This window comes from Equus quagga, chromosome 17 (genome assembly GCF_021613505.1).
Source record: "Equus quagga isolate Etosha38 chromosome 17, UCLA_HA_Equagga_1.0, whole genome shotgun sequence".
Taxonomy (NCBI): Eukaryota; Metazoa; Chordata; class Mammalia; order Perissodactyla; family Equidae; genus Equus; species Equus quagga.
In genome coordinates this window covers 39,604,671-39,632,575 of record NC_060283.1, presented here as the reverse complement: position 1 = coordinate 39,632,575, position 27,905 = coordinate 39,604,671, and the positions used below count along the sequence as shown (strand labels likewise).

The window sequence follows — 27,905 nt, the reverse complement described above, 5'->3', positions numbered from 1 at the left end:
CCCGCCGGGCCCGCGCGCCGACGTTCCGCTGAACCCAGCGCCACCGGAAGTGGCCGGACCCTAGGCGGAGGGACCTGGCGGAGCGGAAGTCACTCCGTGAGGCAGTGGCGACTGCGGCGGCGAGAGGATGAACAACAAGTTCGACGCGTGAGTGGCGCATGGCCGTCCCCCGGGGCCCCTTCCCCCAACCGTTCCCCGCGCCTCCGCGGGGCCCGCGGCGGCGCACACTCTGCGGCCCCCGCCTCCCTCCCGGGCTCGGGCTGCTGGCCGGCTCCGGCCCAGGCAGCCGGCGGGGAGGAGGGGGCTGGGAAGCGGGGTGCAGAGGTCCCAGGGACCCCAGGCCGTCCGGACTGAGGGCGAAGCGCGGGGGCCGGGGGAGAGGTGACCGTGCCGCCCGGAAGGAGCTTTCGGACGCCCCGCCCCTGCGGGTGCGGTGGCCGGCTGCGTGGAGGGGCGGAGACCTGGGCGGGTTGGGGGTTTCTGCAGCCTGGCCTCCCGCCCCTGAAGCCAGCCTTCCTTGCACGCTCATTCTGGCCTGGGCAGGTCGCCTCTCCTGTGAGGCTCAGTTTTCTTCTCTGCAAAGTGGGCACGGTCACAGAGCCCGTGTCGTAGAGTTGTGAAGATGCAGTGAGGGAATGTGGCTGCTGCGCTGCACTGCGCAGCGGCGGCTCAGTTAGGGAATCGTCAGCGTCTTCTGAGACTTCTTCCTACTTCCTTTCTCCTCCCCCTCCTTTCTCTTCCAGCCGTCTCCTAGGGCTGCTCCGTTTCCTGCCTAACGGGTTTACTTGTCATTGCCCCCTTCTGCGCTTGTCTGTGTACCCTCTCTGATGACTAGTTCCAGTAGCAAACAATTCGGAGGTGCAGAAAGGAAATGCAAAGTATTTTTGCATCTTTCCCTCCAGCGATTGTATCTTGAGGTACATTATATTCTTAGCTCTTCCCCAGTAGTCTGGTAAATCTGCTTCTCTTCCAAAGACCTAGATTTCCAGTCCCAAACCCACCAGCTCCCAGTTACCTGACAGCAGAGAAGTTACCCAGTCTCTGAGCTATTGTTACTCAAACCTCGCTAGTGGTTAGTGGCCTGCTGCTGCACTGGGGTGTAATAAGGATCAAATCACATTCAGCAGTGCTTAAAGGTTCTTTGTAAATTGCTAAATAGTGAAGTATAAATGTAAAGTGGAGTTACTGTATTAGCATAGGTTGTGACCCACTGCTGCTGATGGGAAATTGGGGATTTTTCCAGTACAGCAGGTGCTGGTGTGCAAATTCAGGGGTCCTGGATTCCAGCGATGCAGGCAGCTCCTCAGGACTGGCTCCTGGCTGCTGAGAGGGCTCAGCTGCTTGAACACAGTCTTTGGCGGAGCACTTCTGGAGCCTGCTGCTTAGCTGAGCCGATCCCTGTACTAACCTGCTCCGTGGTCATGCAGCCTGCAACACCTGGCTCCAGACCTAAGGCCCAGCGCAGCGGTGCTTTCTGCCAAGCCTGTACCCCTTCCTCCACTGAACTAAACAAATCCAAATTTCATTTTAAGAAGACACTGTGGGTTATCTGGCCCAGTCCTACCCAAATCATTTGGAGGTGTGCAGTAAGTTAATTTAAGAATCATAATAATAGCTTCCACAGGCATCTTGCTCGCTACTTGTCATATTATTTGTACTCCTTCTAATAACCCTGCCAAGGTGATCTTGTTACTTCCTTTTACAGTTAGGAAACATGAGACTGTCTCAGGTTAAGTGACATCCACAACCACAGGAAGGGCCATATGGTGGGATTCAAACCCAGGTTTGTTGTTTAACCTTGGTTCAAGCACCTCTTGACAAAAATTAACCTGATCATTTTTAATTAGTTCTAATTATTAACTCTTCCTTATGCTGAGCCAGAATTTTTTAACATCTGACTTCTAGCTATGCAGGAAAAAACAAAAGCTTTCTTTTATTTGAAATTAGCAATTGAAGACAGCCCTCCTGCCCCTAGTTTTGTTTTTGTTTTTTATGCAAAAAGTCTGCAGTTTACAGACCATTGTTATGTATTTGGCTTCCACACTCTTCGCCACTGGCTCCTAAGGACATGTTCCAGTTTGCCGGAATCCTAAAAGTTGGCTGCATGGAGTTGAGTACTGGAGTCTAATCTGATGGGCTCGGATTAAAGGGGAGCTCTAGCCTCCTTTACTGTGTGGGATTGACTCCCGTAAATGTAACCTAAGACTGTAATTGCTCCCCGCCACCCACATCTGTCAAATCATTAGCTACCATTACTGTTGATCCTATTTATATGTGAAGCCCTAAGACGCTTTCACTGTACTGCAAGTACCAACTGTGGTAAGTGGTAAGCTTCGTTTTCAGATCTAGATGCCATACCTGATTTCGTCCCTGTTCTGTCTTTGTTAGCTTTTGGCCCATTCTTAACTATTATCTGTACCACTTATTTGGCATTCATTCTATTCTGCCTTGTATTGCTTTGGTTTTAGAAATCCATTCATTAAACATGTTAATTTTCTGCCACCGTCTGATGCTGGACATGTAAAGATGAATTAGACCAAGTTCCTACCTGCAAGGAATAGGTCTAGTCAGAGAGTCTGAGGACATTCCTGGGCAGAAGCTCAGTGAGCTAATTACCTGCCACTCAGTCTCAAGGCTTCAGAGATGCTAATTGCTCCCCTGAGTCTATGGAGCACTGACTTTTTAGTCTTGATTGTGTCTTGGCTCAAATCCAGCTTCAGGCTGGGAAGGGTAGCCTCTGGAAGATAGGATGACAAATGACTAAAGTGTAGGCTCCAAGGGCAGGGTGGTTGGTTAGCTCCACCCTCAAGAAGTAACAGCCCAAGATAAAGGTCCTTCAGGGTTTCCATTTACTGTCTCAGAAGGGAGTCTGGAAGTGTGGTCCAGGGATCACCATAACATTGTTGCTTCTCTGACATAATTATTTTTGCTATTCTTTTTCTGTTTCCTAGTAGTAATTAGCAGCCAAACCACTGAAAAGAAAGGCACTTATATGCTTTGCTTGGAGCTAGCAAAATGAAAGATGCTGGGGTGACTGTGCCCCTCTTTGAGATTTAAAGGGAAGGGACCCCAGAGGATGTAGCAGGGGGTTGGGAGCTGAGAAGAGAGGGAAGTGGTTTGAGTCCTTGGAGTGTGCCCTAAAGAAGAGAGTTAAGAGCTGTCTTGGGCCTAAGCAGCAACCCGTGAGATGTCCGTGATCGGAGACAAGAAACTGGCCGTGGTAGTAGAGCTGGGACAAGTACAAACATGTGTATGGGGAGGTTCAGAAGAGGAGAGCCTGACTCAGCCTAGGGAGAGATTAGGAAATATTTCCAAGAGAAAGTGGCCCTCGATCTGAGTCCTGAAGGACAAGTTAAGTAGGGGAAGAGGGACTGTCAAAGGAGAGACCACGTGGTGAGCATAACGGAGGGCTGAGGTCCAGGAACTGCAGGTAGAGGGAGAGGAGTGTGTTGGGACCAGGCAGGAGATGGCATTGGCACATGTAGGCAGAGCAGGGGCCTCTGCATCAGGCTGAGGCCTGAGTGTGTATACCTTATCTCCTTAATCGGGTCCTTGGGGACAGACTGTAGTATCTGAGACACACAGTAGGTGCTTGGGAAGTGTACCTGCGTGCTAGACAGTCTCCTTTTGAAAAAGAAAGCAAGCCAACTCAAGCTTAATAAAGGGGAAGGAGTATCATAAGCATGGATAGTGGTCTCCTGAAAGTCCAGGGAAGCTGAGCTAAGCCAGTGAGAGGGAGCATCACAGACAGAGCCACTCTCCTCTCCATTCTGCTCATCTGCTGCATTGCCTTCGCCCCTACTGGCTTTCTCTGCTTTTGCTCATTGTCCTTATTGCCTCATAGCTTTCCTTGTAGGGGCCCATGTGACTGCCCCAGCTCCTGAATCTGTGTGATCTTTCATCTCCTGGATGAAAAGCCGAGGGAGGAGTCTACTCATAATTTTGAGCAAGGCCCTGAGATGTAGGTATTGGCCAGACTGGACTGCCCTTCGGTCAGGTGCCCTTCATGCCCTTGGCCAGGGTGGAGATGAGGATGTTCACAGCACAACACATGACCACCTGAGTACATCCCTACCGCTAGGGTGTGACGTGGGTAGAGCAGGCACCCAAACACACGGCTCACTCATCCATTCTGATATTGATTAAGTGCTTTTTACGTTCTGGGCACTGGGGATTTGTCCGCAAAAAAAAAAAAAAAAAACATAAAATATTTGACAGCACATTTCTGTATCTGTATAGGGTAATTTCTGAGTTATAATTTGAGCATTTCTAGGACCTTTCCTGAGAATTGCCTAATTCCGTTTGACTGGATAGTCGTTAGAGCCAGAAAGGTGATTTCAGAGAATATCCATGATAAGTTAATCGTCCAGCTCTAGACTAACGAGCATTCTTACTATCTTTTTTTTTTTTTTTGAGGAAGATTAGCCCTGAGCTAACTACTGCCAATCTTCCTCTTTTTGCTGAGGAAGACTGGCCCTGAGCTAACATCCATGCCCATCTTCCTCTATTTTATACATGGGATGCCTACCACAGAATGGCTTTTGCTAAGCAGCGCCATGTCCGCACCCAGGATCCGAACCAGTGAACCCCGGGCCACTGAGCAATGGAACATGCGAACTTAACTGCTGCGCCACCAGGCCGGCCCCCAATTCTTACTATCTTTATGAACTCACTTTCCGTTGATCTTTTTGCCTGAATCCAGTGAGCTGTAGGTGCACCTGAAAGCCTTTGGGTGCTTCTACTGCTCCTAAAAGGGCAACACGTAAGGTACTTTTGACCCGACTTAGAAGGCCAGAAGACGATCACTTGTTCTTTCAGTCATTTCTTTTTCTTTTCATTTAACATGATTGGACATCTTATACAATATGTTAGGGCAGCATCTTGTCCTAGGTGCTGAGATACAAAGATTAATAAGATGCAGTTTTAAGGGATCCCTCCATCCAGTAGGAGAAACCAACATGGGAGGAATGGCACGTAGGCTGAGGGATAGTGTTTGCAAGTAACACAAGACGTGGGAATATATGTCGCTTTGAGGGGTGGGAGGTGGGAAGGAGGATGTCAGTAGGCAGGATTCAGATTCTAGAGGATCTGACACTTCGTTGTACTTTATCCTGCAGGATGGGCATCAGAGGGCAAGGGACAGTTGAGAGTTTTAAGCATGAAAGTTGAATGATCAGATTTGCATTTAGAAAGATCATGCTGGTGGCCAGGTGGAGGATGGATAGAGGATGGAGATGATTTGTGTCGGGGAGACCTGTTAGGAATTTATTCTAGTAATTGAGATGGCGGGAGAAGAGGGCCTGGACTAAACAGTAGCAGTGGGGAAGGCTGGGAAGAGATGGTTAGAAGAAGTGGCCCGAAAGATAGGGAGCTTTTTAAACTTCCTTTGAAATGCCAAAGCACTTATTTAATCCAGAAACTCTACTCATTGTTGACTTTTTGGCGAAGAAAACAACCCCTTCAACTGTTTACCTCTTGCTGCTTTGCACTGCCTGTTAGAAACTGGAAGAGTGTGCTTTCTGGAATTCACAAGTTAGCCGATGGGCATTTCGTTTTGGTTTAATCCTCCTAATTGCCTTTCTACATTCCCTTGCCGTTCTCTCATCTCAAGTGCTTCTCATTGCCTGTGTTTTGAGTGACTTCAGGTTGGCCACAGGTGTTCGTCTAACCTTGTGGCTTTGTGGGGTACGCAAGAATCAGCTCAGTCATGGGATAACATTGTTTTGCCTTCCCATTCAGATTGAAAGATGATGACAGTGGGGACCATGATCAGAATGAAGAAAACAGCACACAGAAAGATGGTGAGAAGGAAAAAGCGGAACGAGACAAGAGTCAGGGCAGCAGCAAGAGGAAGGTGAGTTTTGTGCTGCTCAGATGTACTTGCCTTTGAACTTGAGGCTTGGTTATCTTGTGGAATCGGTTTGTTTATCTGGAAGATACCAGATTACCTTGATGGCACCCTGTTTTGGAATATTTGATTTTGTTCTCAGAAAAAGATTGTGAATGACTGGAGTTCATTTTGGCACTTAGAACTTTTCCCTTGCTGCAGGATCTCGAGATGCTGCCTTGCTTTCCAGCATTCTGCTAGCCTGCGGTAGGGGAGATTAACCCTGGAGTGTAAGGAGGCTGTTAGTTGTTTCATAAGCTGCTGATAGGTGTTTCAAATCCTGCACATCCCTTGAAATTTTAGCCTCTTTAGTTAGCAGTAGTCTAAGCTGAAAGTGACTTGGAAAAGAGAAAATTTAGAGAATAAGATATAGGTAGATCAATTTCTTTCTTGAAATATCAAAGCAGTCATTAATTTGTTTATTCCACAATATCGAGTACCCCTCAAATGCAAGCATTTTAGGTGCTAAGAGGACACAAAGGTGGGTCAAGGAGCTTACATGTAATAGTGGCAATAATAATAGTAACTGGCATTTTTGAGCACTTACTGTGTGCCGGGCACTGTGCTGAGCACTTTGCATCTGTTAAGTGATTGACCCTCTCAGCAGCCCTGCGAGATGGTTGTTGTTTACCCCATTGTGCAGATAAGCAGCTGGGACAGAAACAGGTTATGCCACTTGCTCAAGGCCGCTAGCCAGTGAGTGATATTGTCACAGAGGCGGCAGTACTTGGCCTGGGAATATGGCCTGAGATAAGGTACAAACATAAATACCTGTGACAGGAAGTAGAAAGTTACAGAAGCCGTAGAACACAGATAAAATGTTCCAGGAACTTAGAATCAGTTAACTACGAAGATATTTACTGTGTAAGCAGAATCTTGGGCACACTGCAGATAATTGAGGCTGTATCCTTTTTAATTGTGGGGGTGGTAAGGAGGGACACTGTAAAGTGTATTTTCAGTCTCGGAGCATGTGGAAAATCCCAAGGATTAACACACATTCTTTAATTCACAGGCTGTTGTCCCAGGACCAGCAGAGCATCCCCTGCAGTACAACTACACTTTCTGGTACTCCAGGAGAACCCCCGGCCGGCCTACCAGCTCACAGAGCTACGAACAGAACATCAAACAGATCGGCACCTTTGCCTCTGTGAGTCCTTCGTGGTTTAATGCAGTGAGCCTCGGTGATACATTCATGCCTGCATTGATGTCACTGTGTTTCTTTACCCTCCTGGTGACCTAGTCAGGATTCTGGTTTCCTTGGTCAACTGACCTGAGTCCCTGAGATCAGATTTGTTCATTCTTAGATTTCTCATTAGACATCCATAGGTAACATACATAGATATCAAAAAGTATGTGAATTGTGGAATTGAACAGAAGGCGACAATACAGAAATGCAGGTTAGTTTGTTTAAGTAGGTATTTATTGAGTTTTTACTATGTGCAGTGTCGTGGGAGATACAAAATTTTATAGTACAAAAAGTTTTATAGTACATGAATTTTATAATTCTCATGAAGCTTGGCAATAAAGTCGAGAGTAAAGTTCGAAAGTTTCTCTTGTGTTTAAGAACCTCCCATTAGGGTTTTGAATATGTTAGTGATTATGCATAAAATAGCATCTTTTTCCTGTGCTGAGAAAGAAAATGAGATATCCACTCATTGTTTTGTGGGTGCTGTCAGTAGAGAAAGCCCCAGCTCTGTCTGATCTCCTGCCCAGGCAGCTGGGTTTGTGTTCCCTGAGCAGCTGTCTGCAGCTAAAACCAATCCTGTTCTACAGGGACTCTTATGCACTTCCTGTGTGTGTACCTTCAATCTTTGGGCAGAATCAAATGCAGGATTTGTTATGTTCTTGAAATGTGAGATATTTGTCCTGTTTAAAATGCAGACATTGAAAAAGGAAGCTATAATAGTAAACATTACAATAAATTAATACAAAGGAAGGACGCAATAATAGGCACTTTGTGTGCTTTCCTTCCATTGTTTGGATAGCCTTATGAGGTCAGTGATTTTATTCATAGTTTATAAGTGAGGAAAGTGAGACATGGGCTGAGTATCTGATCTAACATCTCAAGCCAGTCATAATTCACTTGATTCAGTGGGGGAACCAGCACTGAAACTCGGGTTCGGCAGGCTGTAAAAGCCATGTTGCAAAGCCCGTGTTGTTTCACTCTTCACTATGCCAAAATGCATGCCAGGAGGCTCTAGCATAAGAAATGTTTGCTTGTTAGACAAAGTTTGGTTATCCATTTATCACTAATCTGATTACTATGCCAACTTGATAGAATTTGAGCCAAAAGCAAAGATCTTATCTTAGTTGGCCTGTGTTCCCTTATTACTGGTAAATTTAGGCTTTTTTGAAATATTAAAAATAGCTTTTACACTGGTACTTACTTGGTTCAAGAAATGTTTGTTGAATAAATTTAAGGCACCAATAGGGTTCTAAAATGAATTAAGACCCTGCCCTTATTTTCTCTGGGGAAAGAAGACATGCCCAGGAATTTCTAATACCAGGAGACAATGAGAAGTGCTTCAGGGAGGGCCTGGCCAGAGTGTTCCTGGAGCTAGGGGAGAGAAGGAATTCATTCCAACAGAGGAGATGGGCTTGAGATTGAATTTAAAGAATTTGAACAGGTAATAAGAACAGAAAGGAATTCTTGGCAAAGGGGACAGTAGAATTAAACTTTTGACAATATCCATGTATTCCTAACATTCCTGAATCCATCACAAAAATGTTGATTTCCTGCTATGTGAGATTAGACATTATAGGTTAAATGGCAGCCATTGTGTTATGGGCAACTGGTTAAGCACTTGGAGGACTGGAGAAGAAACTGAACTGGGTAGTTTTCATTAAGGATTCTGTTCTGTTATTTTGGGATAATTATGAATATTTGGGGCATTTTCCTTCCCTCTTAAAAAAAGTGTATATGAATTTACCCAACCTGTGCAAAGAGAGTTTTTGGGTTTTTTCTTTTGACATGTATATTGAGTTGGGCAGAGTTTATCATCCACATCACCTTGGGTTAATGCTTCTTCAGGACTCAGTGGACGTGTGACAGGATGTGTAAAGTCTGCTGTCATGTAATTTAAGGCATTAGGAAATGGCTTACAGTATTAAATTCCTCACAGAAAAACAATTACATCGTAAAACCTTTTATCAAATCCAAAGCAGTGTTTCCCAGCGCTCCTTACTCCTCATATTTGACCCCATTTAAAAGCTCTTGAAGTCAGGATGACTAAGAAGGCAATGTCTTGAAATGGAAGGAGCACTGGACTTGGGGATCTCAAGGCTCATCTCTGCCGGCACTTGGCTTTGTGGCCCAGGGCGAGTTCTGAAACCCTTGCCTCAACTGTAAAGTGAGGAAGGAAGTTGAGATGTTTTCTGAGGTCTTTTCTGCACCTCATATTCTGAGTCTGAACGTTTCTTGTATTTTTTGGTTTCAATTAGGACTTTAAAAAAACAAAATTGCCTAAAGAGAAGGGGAAAAAAAATCTTTTAAAGTTTGGTAATATTTCCTGAGCTGTTTACTTCATCTCATGGTTTAGATATAAGCTTCTGTAGTCTGATTATAAGATTGGAGGAGACCAGAATGTTAATAAAGCAGTATTTGATTGGGAAATTGGGGATGGTTGGTGTGCTTTCTCCCCACCATGCCCTCCAATTCCTAACTGACAGGGAGCCACAGTTTCTGGTAGGTGTGCTTTGTTTCTTTCAGCTGTGTTAGGGTGGGGAAGGTTGTTGCTCATTGTATACATATGACCACATCCTATCCCAGGTCACCGTACACAGTTAAGCATAGCAGTTGCTGAGGGGGAACACTGCAGCAGAGCCCCGTTCCTGGCTTCTTTGTAACATGAGACATTGCCCGTGTTCCTGTTCCATGGAGGAACTGAAGGGACAGCCGTTTCACACGGCGTGAGGTCTGTTCCTCCTCAGTTGCTGTCCAAATCTAGAAGTAGGGCCTGAATCTCTTCTCAGTGCCCATCTTCAGCTGCACTATTGTGCTATCTCACTGTGCGTCTATTAGAGCCTCCTCAGCAGTGTGTTGGCAAATACCAGCTGTTTCTTCAGACTGTTCCACATTTTCTCCTTCCTCCTAAAGCGTGCCTCTTGTCTGGCCAGTACTTTGTGGGTGTCCTCTGTGAATTGCCGAGGAACGGGCAAGTAGTCTCTCCTATCAGGGCACTAATGAAGGAAACAAGAGCAGCGCAATGAGTATAGACAAGCGTACATTCGATAGAGAGATGTAAGTCTAGTTTTCTAACAGGATTGTGAAGGAGAGACGAGGAGAAATGTTTTCTAGCTAAGAAGAGGGACTTAACACACGCTAAGTATGTGAAGCTAAGTCCTGTTTGATTTTGGAGTGTCCTGGCCTTAGCAAAGGCACCGTGGGATAGAGCAGTGCGTGTAGTCGATTCTGTCACTTATGTGCAGTAACCTAAACAGAACTGAAATGCATTTCATTGTAGCTAATGCTATTTTTGATCAAGAAGTGATTTGGTCCTGAAAAATACATTCAGGCTGAGGTTCTGTGGCACTTACACTATGCCTCAAGACTAAAATTGTGTAATGCAAAGTCTTTACAGCGTGGGGTGATGATCCTGCAGCCTCAGCGGGAGGGTACGTGTTGACATGGCCTCAGCACCTAAGACTCCTGGCTGAGGCTAGCTTATTCTTGTATCGACAATATTGCATTTTCCTTTTATCCAACTGTGCGATATACTTGCACTAACGTGTCCTCCTTCCCACACAGTCCTCCAAATAAAATGTGTCCTCCAAAAAGTATAGCCTGGAGCAGAATGTCTGCCGTGTTTATGCTCTTCTCTTAAATAAATGTCACCGTTATTCAAAGAAAAAGACACATCTTTTGTACTCTGGGGCCTTCTCTCTGCAGGTGGAACAGTTCTGGAGGTTTTACAGCCACATGGTACGTCCCGGGGACCTGACGGGCCACAGTGACTTCCATCTCTTCAAAGAAGGAATTAAACCCATGTGGGAGGTGAGGACTAAGGGCCTCGGACTGCTTTTCTGAGCATGTTTTTTGTTTGTTTTCAATCCCTGCCAAGGTTGAAAGTGTTGTAAAGTCTTCTCTCAAAACTACATCACTATTTGGTCCATCCTTGGAACTGGGACCTCTCGGAGAAAGCTCTGATGCCATTGCTTATCTGGGTGGTTTTTAAAGATTGTTTCATCACTAAAATGACATTATAACAACATTAAAGTATGCTTTTTAAAAAAATCACCCTTACTCTCATAGTATTGGTGGGGGAGTGTAATACCATAGTATTCGTGATTGAAGTGGGTAAAAAACAAGCTTACAGGCAGTAACTGGAGCCCTGGAGCTGAGCTTTATGATCTCTTGCTGTAATTCATCTTCTGTTCTGATGCCAGGGCATTTTTCTAGAAGACAGATGTGATCACATCTCCTCCCTCCCCCAATTAAAGATCTTAGGCAGTTCTCCATGGCTCACGTGATCTTGCGCCTCATTTACCTTTCAGGTCTCATCTCCTACCATCTTTAAACCTTACCTTCAGTGTAGCTAGACCCTCCAGTTTGCATCTCCCTGTGTCACTCTCAGAGTTTGCGCACAGACAGCGTTCTTGCCCGTGCCTGCTTTACCTGGCTGGCTCCTTTGTCCCTCAAGATGCAGCTTCACTGTTTCCTCTTCTTGAGTGTTTCTGGCTGTCCTGTTCTTTAGCTTACTGTGCATATCTCTGTTAGAGCAGCGCTTGTCAGACTGTACTGCTGTAATTAGTTTTCTTGTCTGTCTCCTCTACTAGATTGGATCTTGGTAGAGACTGTGGCATCATGTCTCTGTATTTGGGACATGGTGACACTAGGTAAACTTTTAGCAAATGAATTGAGGAATGATCTGTGTTTGAAATTTTACGTCATTGCTTTTTTATTTCTAAACTAGTTCCAGAAAAAGAGGATTATTTTTAAAGGGTCTGTTTAGCCGTTTTTTGCAATGGTTTGTACCCAGAATCCCCACCTTGGGTCCCCCCTCCCATTTCTTCTCTCCCTAGTCCTACTACCATTTTTCCTGTAAAGTTGAATAGTTGGAAAATGACAAGACTTCTTAGTGTTCCAGGGATCCTTGGCATTTTACTGCCTTAATGCAAATGAGAAAAAGCTGTGAAACCATATTTAAACTTTAATGCTTTCTCTTATTGTACAGGATGATGCAAATAAAAATGGTGGCAAGTGGATTATTCGGCTGCGAAAGGGCTTGGCATCCCGTTGCTGGGAGAATCTCATCCTGGCCATGTTGGGGGAGCAGTTCATGGTTGGGGAGGAGATCTGTGGGGCTGTGGTCTCTGTCCGGTTCCAGGTAAGCCCCCACACAGGTCTGACTTCATGTGTTGCCTTTGCTCTCCTCGCTGCCTCCGGTTCACTGTGATGATTCCTTCTGTTCCTCCTGTAGGAGGACATTATTTCAATATGGAATAAGACTGCCAGCGACCAAGCAACCACAGCCCGAATCCGGGATACACTTCGGCGAGTGCTTAACCTACCTCCCAACACCATTATGGAATACAAAACCCACACCGACAGCATCAAGTACGTGTTGGGGGGGGGGTTGGGGGGACATATCCCTAAGCTTAGCAGCAGCAGGTCTTAGTTGAGCCCAGAGCAATATGGTCATCCAGGAGACTGACTTACGGAGAAGGGACAGACCAGTCTTCCCCTCTAGTGCTTCTGGCCACTTCTAGCAGTTCTTTGCTGGCGAGGCTGTCTTCCCACCTACACTGTGGGGTGCTTTGTATCCGAGAGAGCCCTTCTGCAGAAGCCCAGGTGCACTGCCCGGGCTTGCTCTATTTACACAGGCTGTCTTGTCGTTCATTTGCTAACCACTGTCTTAAAATGAAAGACAAAGCACTCTTCTTTTTCTTGCTATTTGTTAAGATGATTTCACGGGACAAGAAAGTCCCCCTCCCTGTCTGCCCCCACCCCACTTGCATGTCTTCCTAACCTCTTAGCTTCAGTCTGTTTTCTGTGTCCTGGGAGACTGACATCTTATCTGGAATGATGACTCCATTTCCTTGTGTGTAGAGCTGAAATGCTAAGGGAAGCAGAATAGTGTGTTTGTGAGAGTAGAACCTAAAGGAAGCGTGAATGCCAAAGGGGAAGTAAGCTTTTCATCCACCTAGAACTCAGGGAGAGGGAGCTGGATGTCCACAAATGAGAATCACTGGTTGGGGTCACTCCTTCAGTGAAGGAATATCATAAATAAACTCAGGTTATTATGAACTCAGGTTGTGGGCAGTGGTGTTAGATTTTCTCAAAACTGGAGGGAGAGCTAGCCAACTGGAAGTCCGGACTTGTAGGGTTAGGTCTCTCCTTTGACTCCAGCATCAACATGTGCCTTTGGCAAGTCTCTGCCACTCTGCTTCCGATTCCCCATCTGTAAAGTGGGGGGTAATAATACTTCACCTAACAAGGTGGTTTTGGGGCTGATTTAATCTTTGTAATTGAAGGTCCTGAGATGGAGAGTGCTCTCACAGGACCAAGTAGTATTATTGCTATCATCATCATCATTAGTAATATTATCATCATCATGTTATACTTATTCAAGACTAGTAATGGGCCCAGTGGTGGCATTGAGCAGGCAGACCATTTGGGAATCTTTTTCCCATGCAGTCACAGATAATGTTGTGGGTGGAGTTGGCTTAAACTAGCTAAGTGCCAGTTTTTAACTGGGAACACTGCCAGAGGAGCTGGTCCATAATCCAACTGCTGGGTATGCCTCCTTGTAGCCACCAGTGGCTATCAGCCAGCCGTGGCCCTGGTTGCTTGCCTTAGCAGTCCTGGTTAGCACTGTTTTTCTCTAGGCAAGTTCTTCCTACTCTTTGTTCTGAGATAGAAGTAGTTTCTGCCTTCCAGCCAGACTCATTCCAGGCTGGAGGGATCCACACCTCTTTTTTCCAGGACTCTTCTTTTCAAGGTTCCCAGATGCCCCCCACCCCCATACCCTGCAAAAGCAAGCTTTTCACCTGGATAGGAAAGGGAAAGAGGTACTTCTCAGTGCTCCCCTCCCCACTGTTCTCCCTCTCTCACACCCTGAGGCAGTTCTTCCTGACTTTTGTAGAAACGTGTACAAGTCCTTACAGAGTCTGGGAGAGAGCCTGTGGGGTTTTGCCTTAGTCTGCTGCTTGCTGCTTTATCCAGAGGTCTGCCTAGTACTCCAGCCCTGCAGGTGCAGGGACCAGAAAACCCTCCTTGACACCCACATGCTACCTTTCCTTGCATCTCCCTCTTTCCTCTCCCAATGTGCCAACCTTTTACACTTCCACTAGAATGCCAGGCAGGCTGGGCCCCCAAAGGCTCCTTTTTCAAAACCTCTGGAAGCCGCGGTTGAATGTGCCATGACCCTCTTCCTCTCTGGATGGCACCATCATTGAAGCTGGCATCATCGGAGTCTCTTGTTCTGTTGGTGTGCTACCTGGAAGATCCTTCCGTCCTGGACAAGAGGAATTGGAAGAGCGTTTTATGTTTTGAGAACAGGCTGACACGCAGCAGCTACGTCATCAGCTGAGATCACTTAATAAATGGTGCTAAACTAGCTTGTCTCCTGCTCTTGCTCTTTATGGTGCATCAAAGAAGTGGCCTTTCAGACTGATTGTCACCATATTAAGGAATGGCACAGACTTCTCCATGGAGGGCCATCCGGGGAGTGCAGCCTCATTTCCATGAGTCCATTGTGTGGTGTCACATGGTTCCAGCTCTGCTGAGGTCTGACATAATGAGGTGACATCTAGCTCTCAAAATGAGACCCCATTTTCTGGTACTTGAATTTTAGTTCCCATCAGTCACTGATGACCACCTCAGAGTGATTCCAGATTTAGAATTAAGCTTGAGAGTCTGTTAAGGTTGGAAAGAGGGATCCTTGGCCTTTGCTTCGCTGACTCTGTTTTCCTTTACTTCAAAGAAATCTCTTGCTTGTAGGTAAAGCCCTGCTTCCATCTATGTGTGGCTGTATGTATGTAGCTTCCTTGCTTCGTGTTAACAGGGTTTCTCACTGTGCCACAGCTGCCCAGGCCACAAGCTCTTTGCCAGCCTTCTCCCTCTGCTTTCCCTGAAGAGCCAGGTCATCTTCCTCTTTGAGCTAGCCCTGCTTGCAAGGTCTCAAGGTTCCAGCCCTTCCCTTTCTCCCAGTCCCCAGAGTCATTGTACATCAGGATCTGGAGTGGGGAAATGTCTTCCTCTTGTGTGAGTTTGCTCCTTAGGATATCTGACTGTAGCACATACCAGCCCCTCGTGTACTTTGTAGCTTGGCTTGTATGTGTTGAGGTGTGGCCTTCAGGCCCCTAACCTGCATGTAGAATTTCAGTAAGCCTCACGTTACTTTAGAGTTTCTTAGGAGCTACCACTAAGACCAAAAACAAACGATTTTTGCAGACACTAAGTCAGATTGCCTGATGGCATCTGTGATGGTGGCTCTGGGTGTAATGTGGGGTTTTCCAAAGTGGCTGTTCCCTTTTGGGAGTGACACCCTGCACATATACCCTCCTGATTGACCACCAGTCTCCACGTGGCCCAGGATCCCACAGAACACACATCAGGACTAGTACCCTGAGCTCAACATTCTGGAGGTGTTTGTGTCATTGCTTCTTTGTTTATTGCGTATCTAAAATTGGGTAAAGTACCTAGAAAATGGAAGGTTTATTGGTATATGGAAATGCCTATTTTCTGTGTTTCCAGCATTTGGCCCTTCTGTGGCCGTTTCCCTCATGCCTTCCACTATATGTCACATGTACTGACCTTAATTTTAGCTAATGTAACTGTTCCAGGGGATGAGGTTGATGTCACTTTCCAAAGTAAGAATTGGTCAGAAAGCACCAAACCAACCTTGAGACCCCTCTGATCCTTGCCACATATGAAAAGAAGTCAGAGCTGTTCTCCTTGGTTCTGTTCCTTGTGGCTCTTCCACAGGTATGGTTTTGTTTGAGCCAAGGCACAGCTGCTGAGACTTGAGAAGTCAAGAGAAATGAAGGAAGAAAGAGCCAGCAGTGGTTCTCCCCCAAGTACTCTGGAGATCAGGGTTGCTGGAAATGGTGAGGGGAATGTCTTTAGGAGTGGCTTAGGTTTCTCGGTCAGGTATGCCTCCACCTTGCTGTTTCAGTCCAGTTTCCAGTGTGCTTGTCGACTGTTTGGTCTTTCCACCCTTCCCCTAATCACACTGCTCGTGGGCTTTCCCTGCAGCACTCCTAGGTGAGCTCACCTCTCAAGGCAGAGGCTGCTGCACACAATGCATCACAAGCTGCTTTGCTGCAGAGGGGCTGCCTCCTGCCCTTGTTTACTGGCAGCACTTCCCCCTAGTGGGTGAACAGGTCCCACCAAGAAATAGGAAACTTGTTAAATTGAGTATTAGCTCTGCTGCATGGCTTCTTTTAAAATGAGGCCGGTTATAGTTGAGGTTTCATAAGTTTGGGTCCTTGCATCAAGTGACTCAGTGAATCCTCGATTTTGAGGAGAAATCTCATAACATAGCCAGACTTGCATCCCAGAATCATGGGACCACCAGGATAAAACTTTGGGCACAGAGCCATATGAAGCAGCAGTGTCTTTTCTGAGGAAATTCCTCTTTGGAATAGTCCCATTGAGTCCCTTTGTGCATCTGACCTGGAATGGACAAGAGAAGACAGGGCTGGCTTCACTCAGTGGGCTACAGTGTTGGGGAAACTGACCAGACTCCTCTACAGAGAGTGTTGAGGGTAGGTGACTTCTCTCTGTTCTAGAGGAGATGCTGGTCAAGTTGTGGGGACTTTCCTTTACCACGTTCAGATTTCATTGTATTTAAACATTGAACTTTGTAGGCAAGGACCAACCATCTCTTCTGTCATGGCTAAATAATAGCCCAGTGGCACTGGGTCACACCAGCATAATTGCTGGCCTGGCTTTGGGTTTTTGAAATGTTCCCCCACACTGATGTGCAAAGTAAAGAAAGCCCAGAAGAGCAGGAGGCTGAGCTCGTGAGCTCGTCCATGGGTGCTGAGGGCCAGCTGAGTGCAGGGCTGTGAAGCAGGCTTTGGATGGAGGTGGGGCAAGCACAGAGTTATGTAGAAATGAGATCTCTGCTCACAGTTTGCCTTCTGGTCAGTGAGCCGGGGCAAGAGTGGTCTTTAAAAGGCCTTTGTTACTCTGTCATTTGAATCTGTTCAGAATCCCCTGGAGGCTATTTTAATCTCAGGGTAATTTTTATTTTTTTTAGAAATTCTATTCATATGACACTTTTAAATTTGTTCTTTCTTTACCTTTGAAAAACGTAAGTTTTAATATTACCTAATATGCCTGGGATGCCAGATGGAAAATAGCATATTCGCACCTAGCTTTGGATAGTTTAGCCAAGCACTGGCCCATGAAAATGAGTGATTATACAGTGACTGTGACCAACTGTTTTATTTCCACTGAATCTGTGTGAGGAGATTTCTTTACCCAGATTCTTCTGGTTGAGGTTTAACATATGAAGAAGATAATCCTGAAGAAAATGGGAGGGCAGATTCATACTGGAATGGATTAGAGGGGAACTCTGAAATCCATATTTCTGCAGGTTCCGGGCACAGAACTGCCCTGTTTGGACTAGTGTAGGCCTTTTTAGAAACAGCAGGATCAATGAGATGAACCTTCAGCACACTACAGCCGTGGACTCTTGTTGATACCCAAGTTGCTTAAAATAGAATTTAAATCCCACTGTTAGAACCAGAGAGGGGTTTTCCTGGGTCGTTGCCCAAGCATCGGACTTTGCTTTGCCCTTGCCTTCATTTGGACGAAGAGTGGAACGGCCTTCTGACGTCACTCATGGACTCGCGAAGTTCCTCGCGTTACCATCTCTCCAGAAAGGGCTGTGGAACAGATGTTGCTGTGGAAATTGAGTTTGAATTGACAAAGACTGGCATGCGGGTTTGGCAGTCTTACATTTTTCTTCAGTTAGCATCTATTAATAGCTTTGGTAATCCTCTCTGAAGAAACTGTTAACTGCAAATCAACCTGTTCTCAGAGGTAGATGATTCACGTAGAAATGCTGCTGTTAAGAACAGTGAAATGCTAGTGAAACTGGAATAGACACTGCCTGGAAGAATGGATTTGTTGTGCCAGGTCCGTGTTTAACCCCTCCCTGTGTAAGAGAAGAAGAAAAGCTGGCTGTGATGGCCTGGTAATGAAGTATGTCTCAGTGGCCGTAATATTAAACCTGTAACGAGTGACGCAATATGTTGTCATCTTGGGTAGTGTCACCCCTTTAAATGGAGAATGGAATAACTGACAATAAGGACTTTTATATTTAGAAGCGCCAAGTTACCCATTTTGTATATAATTCCCAGGGAACTTACTAGACACTTTGTCCCTAATGGAGCTGAAAAAGGCAAAGAGGTGGTTCGGCTCCTCTGAGAAAACTTGGCAGGAGTTAGAGCTTCTGGGCGCAGGGGATCTGGTGCTCCTCCGTGTTTTGGCCAGCAGTCACCGTGGGCCTGTTCCTTGTAGAGCACCACCCTGAGAGACTGTCTGCTCCGCCCCCCACCGGCCCGTTTCTTATCCCTTCTAACCCAATTTCTAAACTGAGTTAATCAACGTGAAAGTTGTCATGAGTTGTTCCCTGGAAATTGTGAAATGCTGTGATCTACACAGTTTAAATTTTAAGCTAAGAGTTCCATGGGTATTTTCAGAAACAGATGAAGCCCAATACAAATTTGGGGTCTGAGATTAGAAGGCTGAGAAGTTTGGAGGTGTGAAAGCACTGCAGGTCGTGTGGTTTCCACACTGCTTGAGACAGCATATTGCTGGTGGGTACCTGCCTTGCCCTCGGGGTGAGGCCTCATGAAGAAAGATAGTTTCTACCACCTGTCCATACATCCCCGAGGCAGAAGGCGCTGCTGCCTGTAGCTCCTGTTAATTGGAAGCGTCTCCAGTGATGGTTGAGCTTAGCTCCGACCTCACTGGCCTCCCTGGTAGACCTGAAGGAGCCGATAGAAGGACTTGGCAAGTCCTGGAGAGAAAAGCAAGGGGCAGACTTCGCGAGTGGAGCAAGCCAGGAGAAGTGCCAACTGCCCCAGAACGGTGCTGGCCACCACTGCTCGTCTGAGGAAAGGCTGGGTGGGAGACCTGTGCTCCCACGACAGTGGGCCCCACTTGACCTTGAGGGTGTCTGAGATGGGGTGTGGGGTTATCGTGTCTGCTCTCCTTGTTAAAAAAGCTTTTGATCTGAATGTGCTCTTGTGTTTTTGTCTCTGGTTTGCCAGGGCCTGGGAGGAGTTTCATGGCCTGGTGAACAGCAGCGGCCGCTGATCGGACGCTCCCCCTCTGTCTCTCACACTCAGGGTAGGGCCTTGTCTATCTTCTCTGTAACCTGTGACATACCTCTCAGCCGTAGGACCCCTCTTCCCAAGGGGATGCCCTGTCCCCATTGACCCCCAGCATTGCCTCTGCCAACACTGGGCCTGCACTGGCCTCTCCTCTTTGACTGATTATCACAGTCTCAGAGGAGAACCCGGAGTCCAGAACCACTGGGCTGACCATCCTCCCTGGGCCACGTGTCTTGTGGTGAGCGCCGGCAGGCTGCTTAACTCACTAGCCTTTTTTCTCCTTTGGAAAATGGGGTTCCATGGACTAATGTGTCTCATCTCTTATGCCAACATTCATGATTATAAACGGGCCACAAATCTGTTTTCTTTTGCCCAGAGTTGGCCATTTTTAAGCCATCTGGCAGTGTCCTGTGAGTAACAGGGCAGTTCCACAGGCCCCAGTATGGGTTAAGTGAGAGGTATGTCTCTTGTGTGCTGGTGGTGTTTGTCCTTTGTGAAGAAGCAGCAGTGGAACTCAGGGTTTCAGCAGCAAAGGTGAACTGGGGGTAGATGGCAGGACTGTCTGGGAGACGCGGCTCCAGGTTGGACTGTAACTAGGCCATCACGTGTTTGCTGGCAGGAAGAGGCCCTGGGATACCGAAGGCTGAGTCAACTGAAGCGTTCACTTTAAGAACATTTCTTTCATTTAAGAGAGTGCCAAGTCCCTGTCTGTTTAGCAGAGAGAATTGGGTAACTTTATTCTGAATGAGAGGAATGGATTGAAAGGACATGATCTGCATGTACCTGACCTGAGAGCATATTCCTGGACATTAACTACCACCCCTCCCATCATCCCCAAAAGATAGAGAATTTTTAAAATTGCGACAGAACATGTCAACGGATGTAGCTGCTTCAGAACCCCCTTCTCAGGAAGGAAATGAGGCTTTTTCAAGAAAAGGAGACATGCATCCCTCAGGGCCAGGAGAAAGAGGCCAGAAGAAAAAGAATGACACTGAAGGACAGAAGCAGGTGGCCGGGGGTCTGAGCACTCTGTGGAGCCCATGGGATCTGTGGATAAACAGTCCCTGAATCCCACCCGCTCGGAGCATGCTGCTCGTGTCTTTTTTTTTTAAAGATTGGCACCTGGGCTAAGATCTTCTTGCCTGTCTCTTTTTTTTTTCCTTCTTCTCCCCAAAGGCCCCCAGTACGTAGTTCTATATTCTAGTTGTAGGCCCTTCTAGCTCTGCTATGTGGGACACCGCCTCAACATGGCCTGGCAAGCGGTGCCATGTCCGCGCCCTGGATCCGAACTGGCGAAACCCTGGGCCACTGAAAAGGAACGTGCAAACTTAACCACTCAGCCACGGGGCCAGCCCCCTTTTGTTTAATAGTTTAATTCCTTTATTATAAATTCAATTTTTAGATGATGATATTAGATTTTAAAAATTGCAATTTAAAAGGTATCTCTGTAAAATGTAGTCACCATAGAATTCTGAAATGGCTGCTAGTATAACGAGGGATGGAAAACAGGCCTCAGCTCTAATATTGGATCCATTGCTCTGCAGGCTGAGAAATAGCAGATATTCGAAATAAATTAATAAATTAAATTTCCAGAGGCCTGGTGCTATACTGGAATTGTTTTAATAACATTACCATGTTTATTTCTAAGATCCTACTTTTTTTTTTTGCTTTTAATGTCCCTAAAACTGGGATGCTTACAGTGACTGTGATATGGTTTTTCTCACAGTTTAATTGGCAATGTTTACTTCTTAAAGTACATAAAATGATGGTACCTTTAGGGGCCGGCCCCGTGGCCGAGTGGTTAAGTTCGCATGCTCCTCTTCGGCAGCCTGGGGTTTCACCGGTTCAGATCCTGGGCACGGACATGGTGCTGCTCGTCAGGCCATGCTGAGATGGCGTCCCACACGCCACAACTAGAAGGACCCACAACTAAAAATATATAACTATGTACTGGGCGGCTTTGTGGAGAAAAAGGAAAAATTTTAAATCTTAAAAAAAAAAAAAATGATGGTACCTTTAAAAATCAACAGCATCTTAGGTTCTCTGAAAAAAAGAAGGGCTTTAAAATGAAATAGTCAGAACGGAAGAAGACAAGATTATTCCCTCTCCCCTCAGATAACACTAAATCCCCCAGGAAAAGCCCCTTTGAATTGCTTTGAAAGTCGTGGATTTGCATCATTGCCATCTTGTAGTCTTTGTTCTTTTTGTTGCCCTGCATACCGTTTTTATTCCACAGATGAAGGGGGCACCTCATAGGTTTGGGGTTCTTGAAGCACAGATTTGGAGGTCTGAAGGAAGTATTAGAGTCTAAATAAAAAGAACTCAGCTCACTTCATTGTCTTAACCGACTTGAAAGGAGCTTCATATTTCATCTCTGTTGACTTACCCTTCTTACCTAGAAGAGACGTGTGCCCCGCTTTTGTGGTCTGAGCTGCTGTTTTAGAAGCCCAAGCACTTCAGTCTTCCCATCCTCCCTCCCTTCCACGTAAATCATGATCTATGAAGGAAAAAAACTGCTATTTACATAATAATTCTTGAACCACAAATACTTTTCCTCAGTTTATCTGATATTTTATGCTGTTACGTATGGCTGCTCGTATTGCCCTTTTAACCGTGGCTTCAGTAGGAGTCCCAGCTAGCTGCTGGCAGAGGCCTCTGGTTCCTCGTATGTCTGGGCTGGCATGCACACAGCAGTGGTCTGTTTTGCTGGGAATGAAGTTGGCGTGGTCACTCTGGGTGATTAGAGATTGAAATTTGCCCTACTGAACCTAGGAAGAGTTTGCAGTTTTATTTAAAATGAGGGGAGGAGGAGAGGAGGAAGCCAGAGCTAGCCTGGGGTGGGCAGCTGATAGCCAGAGAATGGTCCCTGAAGACCATGTGTACTTAAGCCTGTTGGCTGTTTTGTAAGTGCATCCTCAGAGCCCCTTTCAGAGCAGAGACTCAGGTAGGGCTCTTCAGGGCCTCCCAGCTTTCCCTTGAGGACCTAGAATCCCTTTGGTGCCCTTCTGGGCATCAGCACGGTGGCAGGGTACCACAAGAGCAGAAGGACCCAACCACCTGCTCCTCTGTTGTCTGCTTATTCTGTCCAGAGTTTGAACTTGTCCATTTCTCTACAAGTACATAAAAGCAATCATTTTGAGGCAGAGCCAATTAGAAAGCTGTTTCAGAGTATTTGGGTAACAGTTTCCCCAGGATGCCTGCAATGTGGAATTGGAAGCCACTTTGGGTGGGGCTCTGGTGTTTCTGAGGCCCTATTATCAGGACCAAGGGACATCCAGTAGAGAAAGAGTCCTTTTGACTTCCTCCAGCATTGTGGGTCTTTCTGCTCCCATCTCCCGTGCCGTGGAGCATAAAAATCCTCTGGAAAAAATGAAGATATGGTGGAAATATTGATATGTGAATTTTAAATCTATACACCAGGCTCAGTCCTAGTTGCTTATTTTACATAAATTCACAGATGAGCATGTAAAAATGTCCTTATTTCCTTGTAAAAGATCTGTCATATTATTGAAAAAACAAAAACACAACCCTTCCCAAGAGCCCAGGCACCATCGCAGCGTTGCTGGGTGGCTGGAGGGGCTAGTTTTTAGGAACTCACTCTGAAAGAACAGAAGCCCATCTTTTTTAAAAAAGGCAGAAGTTGCCTGTGGCCTCTGCCACTTCCTGTCCAAGTCTCCCTTTCCTTGTCTCCTGATCTCTGCACTGCAGCCTGGGGGGAGGGACATAACCGAGGATTAGTTCCCAGCTGGTGTGAGGTGAACACATTCCTTACACTAAATTTGGCACCAAGCTATTCTTAATTCACTTTTTTTAAGAAAGGCTGGACCAAAACTACCAGCTGCCACCAGCCTGCCACCATCAGGAGCCTGTCACCCACCCTCTTTGCTCTTTGTTTTCCTTAAGATCAAATTGTGGGAAAACTCAGCTGGATTCTCTTGGCTCCTTTCCTCTTCCCCTCCCCTTTTCCAGTTTACAAATAGTTCTTAGAATAATTGCGACTTCTTAGGCTTTCTGACTATGAAGAGATCTATGACGACAGAAATAATTAGAATAAATATTAAATGTCTGAGTGGGAAAGTGTTATAGAATGCTTCAGTTTACCTGCCACAGGGAGAATCTGTTTCTGGCCCAACCCCAGTACAGTCCAGGAATTCTTCCAAAAGATGAGATGACCCGCTTATGGGGATGCCTTATCCTGAAAATTCTCTTCTTTACGTCACTAAGCAGCTGAGAGGGCTGGGTCCAGATAGTTGCCTTCCATCTCTCTTATTCCAAGATAGATAATTCTCCCATAGTCAGAAAGTTCTCTGCTTCTACCTTCCCACAGCCCTGGCTTTCCCTTCACTTGTCTTGCTTCTCCCTACTGATTGATGTTTGTGATCCATTCGCTTGATGGGGATCGAGGTGGCGTCAGAAGGGAAGAACTAGAACAGAGCAAACCCTTCCTTCCTAGTCACTTCTTTGTTGCTAGAGGTGCCCTCTGTCATGCAGACTCAGTATTACAGGCCATCGTCCCTAAGGGGGCTCAGAAATAACACAGACACATCAGTTACGCCTGCTTTTCCCTGTCTTAGGATCAGACATCTTCCTTATCATCCTTTGGCAGCTACTTCTGTCACCTCAGTGGGGTCTGTCCTTTAGAAAGGCCTTTTAAAAAGATGATCACCCCATTAAGTTCTCTTTGTGTTCAGTCTTTAACTCCTTAGATGGAAATCATTGACATGCTCAGTAGCCATTGATAAATGAGCTACATGGTCACACATGTCAGATGCCTGGGAGTGTGAATTATAGAAATGCCAGTGGGCTTTTGAGATAGCATGAGTTTCGTCCAGCCAGAGTTCGCCTACACCAGCTCCAGTTTCACTCTCAGTGTGCTTGTCTACAGTCATCTCTGTGGTGAGGCTGTTAGTTACCGTCAGCCTGCTGCCATCATGGAGGGGAATCTTTTAGCCAGTAGCAGGAGGAAACTGCTGTTTGGCTGGGCAGAACATGTGCTTTCATCAATATTTACTTACTCTGGACCAATTGCCGCATGCCTTATCAATTGTAGCAATTTTAAGATAGTTCAGGTGAAGCCAAATCTTCTAGAATGTCTCATTAAAATTAGAAGGAAATAATGACCCAAAAATCAGGTTAATGAGAATTTCTGTTTCAAAATTTCAAACAAATTTAAGTCTGAAGCTCTGGGCCAGAGCAGTAAACAAGGCCCTTCCAGCCCTGAAACTTTGGGGTTCAGATGGCGCTGTGAACTGGGAAGATGTCGTTAGATTCCTGGTGTGGGACAGGAAAAGTTACTATTGGATGGCCAAGCCTGCCCACATCCAGTAGAAAGAAGCTATGAGGACACATCTTAGAATCTGTTACATACACCTCTGTTTCAGGAATTACAGCGAAGTTTTTAGAGTGATGGGTACCCAGATTCACCTCTTGGAATATCGTTTTATAAGCAGCTATAAGTTTTGAACCAAGGGTTTTTTGGTTGGTTGTTTTTTTTTTTTTTAATGCGTAATATAATCACATGGTTCCATTTTTTTTAAGTATATGTGAGCGTGTGTGTGTAAGAGAGAGCTCTCCCTCCCACTCTCACTCCATCTGCCCAGTTTCTGCTGTGCCCCCTTCTGCAACCACGGCCCCAGGTAACACTGTTGTTGGTTTCTCATGTAGCCTTCCAGAGTTTCTTTATGTATGTTCAAGCATTTCCCCCAGTCCCTGCTCACACATGCTATGTACAGACTATGCACACTGTGTACATAGTATGGACACACACGCTTCTGCACCTTAACGTATCAATTTCTCTTGGAGATCTTTTCATATTAGTGGAGAGCTTCCTTGTCTCGTTTGTTTTAAGCTGTGCACTGTCCCATTGTGGAATGTACCATGACATTAATATTTAACCAGTCCCCTACTGATATGCATTTGGGTTGTTGCTGATTTTTTGCTGTTGCAGACGGTTGAGTGGAAGTGTTTGAAGGGCCCTGGGGGGCGGTTTGCTGTGTTGGCATTAGATTAGCAAGGAAGGAGGCTCCTGGGGTGTGTCCCTCCCTGCATGTGTGTGGTTGCCCACAGATGATCTGTGTACTGAATGCTCTATTTTCTCCCATTTTTTCTTTCAGGGACAATTCAAGCTTTCGAAATACAAAAATCACATTGTGAAAGTACACAAGCTGGCAATAATCCTTTTCTGTATGTATGTGTTTGTCCGAAATGGATGGGAGGTCTCCAGCTGGTCCTTCCATCTGCTCACTGAAGGGACGTCCCTGAGCCGTGTGCTCCCCTTTTGCACTCATTCCTGGAGGACGGAATCCGCTAGACACCCTCCAGCATCGCTGACTTTATAAAGCGGAAAACGGAAAACGTGACTTTGTAATAGACAAATTTTTTTTTTTAATGGGATTCTATGGGGGGAGTTTCGCCTTTTGTTTTGCTGTGTGCTGTCCAGATGCCTCTCGCGGTTCTGTGTGTGCTCTTCTCTGCTGTACGAAAGGCATCGTGACCACGTGTACCAGCCAGAGCTGTCGACTGAGAGTTATCAGTATTATGAATGTCTGTGCATCCAGGAAAAGCTTTTTGTTGGAGTCCCGGAATAGCTATAAATGCTCTCTTCTAGCTCTGCCATTAAATTATTGGGACCTTTTGTTTATTTCTCTCCCCTGTTCCCCAAGCCCCCAACTTTCTGAAAATGTGTTACTGATTTTGTATTGTCTCCTGCCTTATGCCCTCCAGTCTTCCCTCCTGTGGGACTCTTTCCTTCTTAGGCACTGCTGCACTTAGAGTTTTAATCCAGTGGGCCACACTGGTTTCACTGAGGCGGCTTAGGAGGGATGCCTTGGTAAACTAAACTGGAGCAGAAGCCAGTTTGGTTAGGAGCTAGATTATAATAGAGGTTCCAAGGGCAGGATTTGGAGCTGAGGGCAGTGTCTGAAACCGTTTTCCCAGATGAGCAGGGCCTGCGTGTCCAGCCTGTTTCTATGGCTTCTTGCATGCCCCTCATTAAGGAAGGGAAGCAAAAGCTGGTTGTTGCCAGGTACTAACACTTAATATGGTAAATTCTGTGATCCTGAAACTGGGACATCTGTGGAAGAGATGACCGTGATGGAAGGCTTTGTTTTCATGGCTGTGCCTGTCTGCAGTGGTGGAGACGCCTGTCTTTAGTCCTCATCACTGAGTATATATATTAGGAAACGTGTGCTGGTCCCGGATGCCCAGACAGAAACTCCCCTTGCAGGCCACTGCAGGCTCGCTTTAAAATGACCAGTCATGCATCAGAGAAGCCTGCTTCTGACTGCAGAAGGACTGAAGTCAGGGGTCAAAAGGGTACCTAGGATTGAAATAAGTACTGAGTACGAATCCTCCTGCCACTCCAGGGAGCATTGTCCTACGTGGCTCTTATAAGCAGAGATCACAGTACCTTAAATTAAGGCCTCTCCTGGAACCTCCCCTTGAAGGTCGGGGGCCTGAGCCACCTGGTCTCAGAGAAATCGTGTGAAAGTAATGGCATTTCCTTGTTGTGTTTATGTCACTCTCGTCCTCTTTCCAACTCTTGAAAACCCTCGAAGTGTCTGTCTTGGGATGCTTTTTCCTACAAGAACGGGGGAGGACAGGGGCCAGAAGAGAGGTGCTTCCACTCCAGGGAACGTAGATCGGACAGGAAGCTCTAGCAGGGGTTTAGACTCCAGGGATACGAAGAGTGGATGCCAGGGCCGAGACATGGTGAAGGGCTCCGGCAGGCACAGGAGCAGCGTGGGCTCGCATGGGAGCGGAGGCTGCTTCCTGAGATGTGCTCAGACCCCAGGGAGGGCTTCGCTTTTCCCAGACTCAGAATTGCCATGAGAATTCCAAAGAGAGCAGACATTTGGATTTGCCCTCCTCTGGGCCTCTTTCTGACCTGTGTGTGTGCTCCTGTGTGTGTGTGCAATGCGTCCATGAGTGAGTGAGGGTTTTGTCAGGCTGGGTGCTTAGGTGTATTGTCCATATTCATGTTTTTGCGCTTTTTTTTGGTCTCATTTGTTCCGATTTTTTAATCTCTTGTGTTTTCTAGAGCTGCTCGTGTTTCCCCTTCCTCTTTGTGACTGCAGTATTTGAAAGTTATTTTCCCCATCAAAAATATGCTGACCCTCTGCTGGTTAGAATGAGAGTTGTTTCTGTTTGGCAGCATCTTTCCCCCAGAGCTCTGCAGATAATCTAACAGCTTTAAATGGGAGATTGAAGAGTCGTTTTATCCAAACCACCCAGTTTCCAAACTAGCTTGAGAGGTCTTGCCGTTTCTTTTTGACTCCACAGGCCTCTGCTCCACTGAGCTATGACACAGTTGTGGTTATGGTATCACCTGTTCTAGAGACAAGGGAAAAAGGTGCACCAGGGCCAACCCAACAAATGTGCGAGGTGCTGCTGAGAGATGGGGCTGCTCTCTGCTTTGCACATGCGGGCTGTTTCCCCATGGCCCCTCTGCTGGGTTTTCCCTTAGCAGTTGGCCCTGCTCCTCTCCAGGGCTCTTCTCATTTTATCCTTTATCTGTGTGCGTGTGTGTGTGCCTGTGTGTGTGTTCCCTGTGACATTGGCAGTGGTGATAGTTTTCCACCCGGAGAGACGCTTGTGGTCCACGATGCTCCAAGAATGAATTTCCAAGTATTTGCCGGTGGAGGAACAGAGGCTGGGACGAGAGTGATTTAGTGATGCACTTTCAGAGCAATTGTCTACTGCAGTAATAAATGGAAACTATCAGCAA

At 46.3% G+C, this 27,905-nt stretch overlaps 1 protein-coding gene across 4 annotated transcripts; it reads left to right on the top strand.

Annotated features, from left to right (window-relative positions):
* On the top strand, positions 1–27,905 carry EIF4E2 (eukaryotic translation initiation factor 4E family member 2). 4 transcript variants are annotated; one of them, XM_046643608.1, is made up of 8 exons: positions 2–147; positions 5,740–5,854; positions 6,900–7,034; positions 10,776–10,880; positions 12,061–12,213; positions 12,307–12,443; positions 19,118–19,196; positions 25,294–27,905. In XM_046643608.1, the coding sequence occupies exons 1-7, from the start codon at positions 128–130 to the stop codon at positions 19,161–19,163; spliced, it is 711 nt and encodes a 236-aa protein (XP_046499564.1). In that variant the 5' UTR covers positions 2–127; the 3' UTR covers positions 19,164–19,196; positions 25,294–27,905. The 4 variants fall into 4 exon arrangements, with proteins under 4 accessions (XP_046499562.1, XP_046499564.1, XP_046499565.1 ...); XM_046643606.1 differs by lacking the exons at positions 19,118–19,196; positions 25,294–27,905 and adding an exon at positions 24,719–25,236 and having other exon boundaries at positions 1–147; XM_046643609.1 differs by lacking the exon at positions 19,118–19,196.

Excerpts from the sequence above, each read along its gene's own strand:
- EIF4E2 (XM_046643606.1), top strand. The coding sequence starts at position 128 with ATGAACAACAAGTTCGACGC. Across the intron at positions 5,855-6,899 it reads AGGGCAGCAGCAAGAGGAAG|GCTGTTGTCCCAGGACCAGC; the intron begins GTGAGTTTTGTG and ends TTTAATTCACAG. Across the intron at positions 7,035-10,775 it reads AGATCGGCACCTTTGCCTCT|GTGGAACAGTTCTGGAGGTT; the intron begins GTGAGTCCTTCG and ends TTCTCTCTGCAG.